The sequence below is a fragment of the Sceloporus undulatus genome, chromosome 5, assembly GCF_019175285.1.
Source record: "Sceloporus undulatus isolate JIND9_A2432 ecotype Alabama chromosome 5, SceUnd_v1.1, whole genome shotgun sequence".
NCBI lineage: Eukaryota > Metazoa > Chordata > Lepidosauria > Squamata > Phrynosomatidae > Sceloporus > Sceloporus undulatus.
In genome coordinates, this window is record NC_056526.1 from 62,385,006 (window position 1) to 62,392,749 (window position 7,744).

Genomic DNA, 7,744 nt, shown 5'->3' on the forward strand with positions numbered 1-7,744 from the left:
AGCATATGCCTTCAGCTGGATCCCCACCAGCAACTGGTCACCTGAGTTATCTAGAGGACTGGATGTTGAGCAGTGAGGTACTAACTAGGTATCATTTCCACAATAACTTTAAAAATATTATTCTGTACATAGGTTTAATGGAATGTTATGGCAACAGATTTCACCAAAAGAACAGTGGCCTATATAAACTTTGAAGGTGATACAACACAAATGTGGGGGGGAGGTAGATAGAGCACCACACCCAACCATTATGTTTCATATAATAGCTTCTCGTACTGTGTCAATTCGCTGTGTTCCTGTGCTAAGGGTGAGGGGAACAATAGAGTTCCGTTACAGGTATTGCTTTGTCAAAAATACCATCTATTGCATTTTGTGAAAGTAAGAGCATTTAAAATGAAACAATGCTGCCGCTCATGTCTAGTGGTGTTTGTCAGACGTTAGTTCGCTAATTTTGCACTAAACAGCAATAATAACTATTCAGTTTTTTTTTGGGAGCTTGGTTTCTGTTATCTGCATAATTTAATAAATAATGGTGAGTGGCATTCAAGATATGGTACTAGACAAAAAATGGCAACATAAACAGATTTGATTCACATCTGTAGAAGAATACATGTCTTGCACATTTGGTTGGAAATATACTAAGTGGTGAGCTAAGGTCACCAATGAGAAGGAGCTAGGCTGGCTCTGACACTTTAGACAATGGCTTCAATAGTCTACTGATTGTGGACACAATCCTACACATGCTTACTTGACAGTAAAAACCCCACTAAGCTCAGTAGGACATACTTCTAAGTAAAATATGTGTAGGATTTTGTTGGTAGACAATTAGTGAGGGCCATGCCCCTTACTTTGTGGAAGATTGTTGAACTTCCTGCTTGTCCATGTTCTTCTTGTTTTAGTCCTGCAAGGAGAGCATCTCTTGAGGCAGTGTTTATCATGTTTGAGGGGAAAATATTATTACTACACAACCGTGCCTAGCACAAAAGGAAAGAAAGGCATGAAAGACAAGAATATAGCTATCATAATCCTTGGATGAATATAAACGGTACTTTATGCACATTCACATGCACAGGTGGAGTAAGGGCACAGATGGCCCACCACCAACAGGAGATTTGTCCTCTTAACTAAAAAGGAAAGGTGGATGGAGAGTATTAAGGCCCCTAAAGAATCCTTCTTGTACTTAAGTCCCTGTCCTCCTCTGCTGTCTCTGCAGTCATATTAATGGGAGGCTAACAGTTTCACGGAAGGATGCATGGATCCCAACGTAAAGGCCTGAAGTTCTAAAGATGAAAGCCCAGTCCTTTGGAAGAAAGTATCCAATGCAAGATGCTTGACAACAGGAGGTGCCATGGACCACTTAGAGATCCTTAACAGAAATTCTCAAATGTGTCTATATCTGCTTGAAAGATAACTTTGTAACCTAAGCTGGTAAAAAAGTGACAGTCAAGTACTGGCAGCTGCTAGGCTGTTGGATTGTTATATTTGGTCTTTGGCTGGGCGGTGGCTTTGGTGCGTCTGGACTCTTAGGACGGATGATCTATTTGTGAACACCATACTCTCCTTTTAGCTACTGGACTGAAGCAGCTTTATTTTGGCTGTCTGTAACAGGCCTTTGAACAGCGAGGCTCTCTGTGTCCCTGTATATGGGTTGTAATTAGACTGGTGGGGCATACAATAGGGTCTTTCAGTAATGACTCTGCGACAAAGTACTCGTTGATGGTTTCCCTCACCGTCAAACAGCTATCAGTGGGTACTAAAGATTTGTATTTTTCTTGGTCTGTAGTTAGGTACCACTATGATAGATCTATATGGTACTTCATTTATGTGCTTGGATTCTTGCTTAATTTTTGCTTTTTATTGGGTTTTACTGCTTTACTATTTTGATTACATTTACTGTCCTAGCAGATTATCTTATGATGAAAGGCAGCTTCAACATCAAATAAATAAATGAAATTTTTGTTGACCCAGCATTTTTGCCCTGAAGTGTTGTCCCTTACTATTGGGGCGTTCTGCCCCTCCGGTTAGTAACAAATGTTGGACCTTTGGTTCTCATTTTTTCAATGGGCAACACACCCATTGAAAAAGCCAGGGCTTGCCATCCATAAAATCAAACTGAGGGATGGCAAGCCCCCACTGCCACACGTATTCTAAAAAAAAAAAGACTCCTTTGTCTATTGCCAGTCTGTTTTGCTATCAATGCCAGGCATTGGCACCAACACTTAGTATACAAATAGTATATTTAAAACACGATCATTATGTTCATATAAATTATGCCTATCAGGTTTCACACCTATACTTTGAAAAAGTTGTGATTGAAAAACCTCAGATTTTCAACAGTGGCCGGAATGCATTTGCACAGTAAAGGTTTTTGTTTCAGTTGTGCCCATTTCTTGAGATTGATCTGTCCAAATGAATGTGCCATAGTTACATTCCTTCTGTAATGAATTCTGTGTGGCGCTGCTTGAAGAGTGCTTAGAACTTCAGTTGGTCAAAGAGTTTTACCCAGATTGTTACCTAGGCTGGCTATAGACATTTACACAACTCCTTGTTGCAATTCTCCATGCTGCTAGTTATTGACCTACAAAGCTCAGCTTCAAGTTCTTTGGAGGATCCTATTTCCATTTTGGCCTGTCTTGTGTCTTGAAATGTTCTAGGGGGCCGTTCTCTCTAATCTACACCTCACAGAACCCTCTGGTGGGAACACTTGAGGAGGCCTTCGTTAGTGAACTATCCTAGGCTCTGGATCTCCCTTCTCAGAGAGATTTATTTCCACTTTTTCCTAGCTTTCTTTTTTTTCAGGAGTTAAAAGGCCTTTCTGTTTTGGCAGGCCTTTGAAGACTCCACTTCAGGGGAAAGGCCTTTCATTGCTGGTGGTTTGGTTTTAATTGTGTTAACTTTATTGACAATTTATATACTATGTTTTTTGGGTAAAAGGTAAATACTTGAGCTTGGGTCTGTTTTATTTGTAAGCTTCCTTTGAGTCCCGATGGGGGGGGGGGGAATAATGTGAGATTATTGATGATAGTATATAATAGTATATCTATAGTATTATATAATACCTGTAGTGGGTAATGAAAGAAACCTTTGCGCTGGAAAGGTTCCAGCCCTCCCATAAACACTTGCCCAGGAAAACATCTTTTCCTTCCGTGCTTGTTGCGCTGATAGAAAACCTGGGCTTTGTCGTTTGAAACCACCTAGAAAATTGTAACATTGTTTTTGGCTTCAGTGAAAGTTTTCTAAATTTTCTCTGAGTAGTTATTTAGTCCTTTAATTAAAACAAACATCATTCATAAGTGGCAAAAATAAATTGTTCTAATTCTACATTTCACTGTCAGAGCTTGTGCACAAATTATTTCGGCAGGAGGACAGTTCAATACAACAAGTACCTGAACTGGTGAGGATTTGTATCTTTTTTTTAACCGGTGTTCTGATGACTTTAGACTTCATTTTCCACAAGGGTGAGTGTTATAGTCTGTAAACTGATTCTTGTACAAACAATTTGAATAGGTTGAATAGTTTATTCAACCTGTGACATGAGAGTGAGTTGCATTTATATCACAGGAAAATGTTATCCATCTCCAGAGCTCTGAGAAAATGGTTATTGTGAGTGTTTGTTTGAAATGGAGGAGGCTAGACATATCTTAACTGTGCTCTCCAAATCATTCTTAAAATCTTGCAGTCATGAAAAGAAAAATTTCCACGGAAGGAGTTACTTAAAATGCACAGGGCCATATCTTCCTCCAAACGGAGAAGGATTCCTTTATGTGCATGCATTGTTTGCCCCCAAAACCTTTTGAAGGTCTTCGCAAGGAAGCAAAGTTTCGTTCTACTGACATTGGCAGCAGTTTGCTTGTCTTCATAGAAAGTATGTGTGGCCATCTGATACACTATTGTATCAACTCTAGTCACTCCATTGCTTCAGTGGGTGTTTTTCTGGGAAAGGTGAGAGGAAGGACACTTCAGTATTCATGGGATGATCATAACATTTTCTTGCATAAGAGCAGACACTGGGTTACTAATAATTAGCTGTGTAGATCTGGGACAAATAGAGAAGTGCTTTCCAACACAAAACTAGGTATTATTAAAAGATTATGTGGAGTTAGATGGCTTTTATAAGATATATAAGTGTAGCCTATGGACAATAGTCACAAGGATGTCCATGCTTTCTTTTCTGATTGTGAAACTTAGTGGTACAGTGGTACCTTGGGATACGAAACCCAGGTTACGAAATTTCCGGGATCGAAAAAATCCCATAGGAATAATTGTTCCGGGTTACGAATGTTTTTCGGTTACGAAAAATTTTTGGGCTTTTCGGCTCTATTTCACACGGAATCGCGGCTTTTCCCATAGCGCCTAGGGTTTTCGGCTTTACGAAGGCTTTTCGGGGTTACTAAAGCAGCGCGGAACGAATTTTTTCGAACCCGAGGGTACCACTGTTTGGGATTAGAACCATATATGGGGCTCTTTGAAGTTCAGTAGGGCGCCTATGTGATTATAAAAAAATTCCAGCCCACCCCATCAAAACTGGGCAATGGTCTACAGTATGAACCCAAGTAACAGCAGAAGGCAGCAATCTTAAGGGAAACAATGAAATGGGCGTTGACACGAAAGCAGTTCCACTTCCTTTCAAATAAAATTATGAATAAGTGTGCCTGCTATATGCAGGCGTGCTTTACCGGCTTTCAGCATATGTTGAAAGCCGCGCTGGGAAACGGGGTTTCTTTTTTTTTTGGGGGCGTGTCTGTCCTAAGGGATATGAGGTGGTTACCTGTGGGCCATGCACAGCTCATTCATTTAAATGGGGGCTGGAGCTAGGCGGAATTGCCTTTATGGCAGGGGGGGGTCTGGACGGATTCCTGGTAAAGGAAGGGCAGACCTGTACATTGTATGAAAGGGGCATAACTTTCTCAGCTCAAGTTCTGTGAACCACTAAGGGTAAAAGCTTTTCCAACCCGTAGATGATCATCTGCTTGTCTTCCATCCTCAGTCATTTGTTTCCCAATAAACTCCATAGCAGACCATCAGAACTTCTAAGATAGCAAAAGAAGTATGGGATGAAAGACATAAGCTTCAAAGTGTAAAGACTTGTCTCCTCAACAAGTCTGGTGGACAACTCTTGATAGACTTTGAGTTTCCGCGACCTGGACAATGAAACAACTTATGGGCTAATTAAGTAACTAGCCAGCCACCCACCTACTCACAGTGCTCACACTGTATCAGATTCAATAAAGGTTTTGAACCATATCTCTCATGGTATGATTCACATGTTTTTCAAGGTGGTGGTGGTAGTGGGGGGGGGGGCTGACTTAGACATCTAGAAAATTTTGGAAAATGAATACATAATTAATAAATATAATAATATAATATAATAATAATAATAATAATAGAATTTTTTATTTATATACCGCCCTGTGGCAAACCACTCCGGCGTTTACAACATTAAAAAACATACAGCATAAAACAATATATTTCCCTCCCCCTCTTAAAAAGTTATTAAACTACAATACTAATTTAAAACCACAATACAGTTAAAACAGCAATAAATTTAAAAAAAAAAAAATACCAGCCAATAAACCACGCACTGTCAGTTAAAAGAAAAGGGACTTTGGAGACATTACTGAGGAGGGGGGAGATCCTGAGGCCAGGATATTTCAGTCTGGAAAGGCCTGCCTGAAGAGATCTGTCTTGGACAGCCTTTTTGAACGTTCCAAAGATGTTAATTGACTGATCCCCGTCCGGCATGCATCCGAGCCGGGGGGCGACAGCAGAAAAAGCCCTCCGGGAGGTCGCGCCACAAGCCTCGTTTTGGAGGCTGCAACAAGGTTCCTCCCAGAGGACGGAGAGCACGGGGAGGATTGTATGGAAAGAGGCGGTCTCTGCTTAGATAGCTTGGACCCAAGCCATTTAGGGCTTATAAAGGTAATAACCAACACTTGTACTGGGCCCAGAAACCAATAGGCAGCCAGTAGCGGGACCTCAGAACCGGAGTGATATGGTCCCTTCTAGATGTTCCTGACACAAGCCTGGCTGCCATGTTTTGAACCACTGTAGTTTCCAAACCGGCACAGGGGTAGCCCATGTAGAGCGCATTACAGAAGTTCAAGGCGTGAGTTACCAGCCGCTTGCACACACAGTCTCGGTATCCCTTTCTTCCAGAAAAGGGCGCAGCTGGCGTATCAGCCGAAGCTTAGAACAGGCGCTCCATGACCGTCGCATCCACTTGATTTGTCATCAGGAGCAACGAGTCAAGGAGCACCCCCAGACTGCGAACACGTCACTGGAGGAGAGTGTGATCTCATCCAGGACTGGTGGTTGCAACCCAATTCTTGGTTTCGGGGCCGCTACCCCGTGAGCACCTCCGTCTTGTTCAGATCAGATTCATCTGTTTTTCCTCATCCAGCAGCCATTACCGCCAAAGACATTCTTGAGAGAAGAGATGCCATTAGAATTCGAGGCTGACGAACAAGACATGGAGAAAAGATTTGGATGTCATCAGCATACTGATAGCACCGCACCATAACTCCGATGATTCTCACCCAGCGGCTTCAATAGATATTAAACAACATTGGGGAAAAAATAACTCCCGGAGGACCCACAAAGGAGCTCCCTCTTTCGAGCTACGTCCCCGAGCAGCACCTCTGGGACCTGCCCGAAAGGAAGGACCAGAACCACTGCAATGGCAGTGCTCGCGATACTAATCCCCCAACGGTCCAGGAGGATGCCGTGATCTATCGTAGCGAAAGCCACTAAGGTCTAAGAGCACCAACTGGGTCAACTACCCCCTGTCGATGCTGAGACGCAGATCGTCAGTCAAGGCAACCATGGCAGTCTCAACCCCAAAGCCTGTCCTGAAGCCGATTTGAAATGGGTCAGATAATCAGTTTCATCCAAGACAGCTTGGAGCGAAGAGCAACCGCCCTCTCCATTACCTTGCCCAAAATGGTAGCAAAGAAAAGGCCTGTAGTTGTTCATATCAGGGGTCCAGGGAAGGTTTTTTCAGAAGCGGCTTAACAGCCGCTTCCTTCAGAACAGATGGAACATGCCCTTCCCTGAAGATGCATTGATGAGATCTGTGAGGAATCTCCTCAATGCATCCCCCCGGACGGCCGCCATGATGGGGCAAGGATCAAGAGGGCAGGTAATACATGGTGAGCCCTATAAAGGACTTTAAAAGTGATCTAGCCAACAATTACGTACATTATATTGCATAAAACTAACTAGGAAAGGGGTTATGGCAACACAGTTAATTCAAATAAAAACACTTACTTTTTACATGATTGCCAAAGACACATGAAATTCTGTCCAGGTTTTTTCACTTGTTCTGAATGCGGACTTGGTACAGCATACACAGAAGGTGGCAAACTGACAGATGGGGTCTGGACTTGCATTGTTGGTACTGGGGTGACAGGTGTGCTCTGTGGAAAAGAATTTAAAACAGAGTGAAATTCACTTTGTTTCTGCTTTGCTATTTATTAGGAACACCTTACGGTGGTAGTAAATACAAGCACTGTGATCAGCAGTTTAGTTACTGGCAGCCATGTACAATAGTTGTTGTACCCACTCTCTTGAAACAGTAAAAGAAATCACAGACTGGGGAAGTTTTGAGCTATATACAGATCACAGAAAGGGATGTTAATATTTCAGTATTTTGTTGTTGCAAATGAGGACAATTTCCAGTTTTCTTCTCTGCCGCAAATAATAATAATAATAATAATAATAATAATAATAATAATAATAATAATAA

At 42.0% G+C, this 7,744-nt stretch overlaps 1 protein-coding gene across 1 annotated transcript in view; it reads right to left on the reverse strand.

Annotated features, from left to right (window-relative positions):
• ARID2 (AT-rich interaction domain 2) overlaps nt 1-7,744 on the reverse strand; it is a 119,371-nt gene that overhangs the window by 4,058 nt on the left and 107,569 nt on the right. Inside the window, 4 exon segments of the mRNA XM_042468106.1 lie at nt 849-862; nt 864-929; nt 3,053-3,194; nt 7,267-7,415. Of these exon segments, the coding sequence (XP_042324040.1) occupies nt 849-862; nt 864-929; nt 3,053-3,194; nt 7,267-7,415 (371 nt within the window).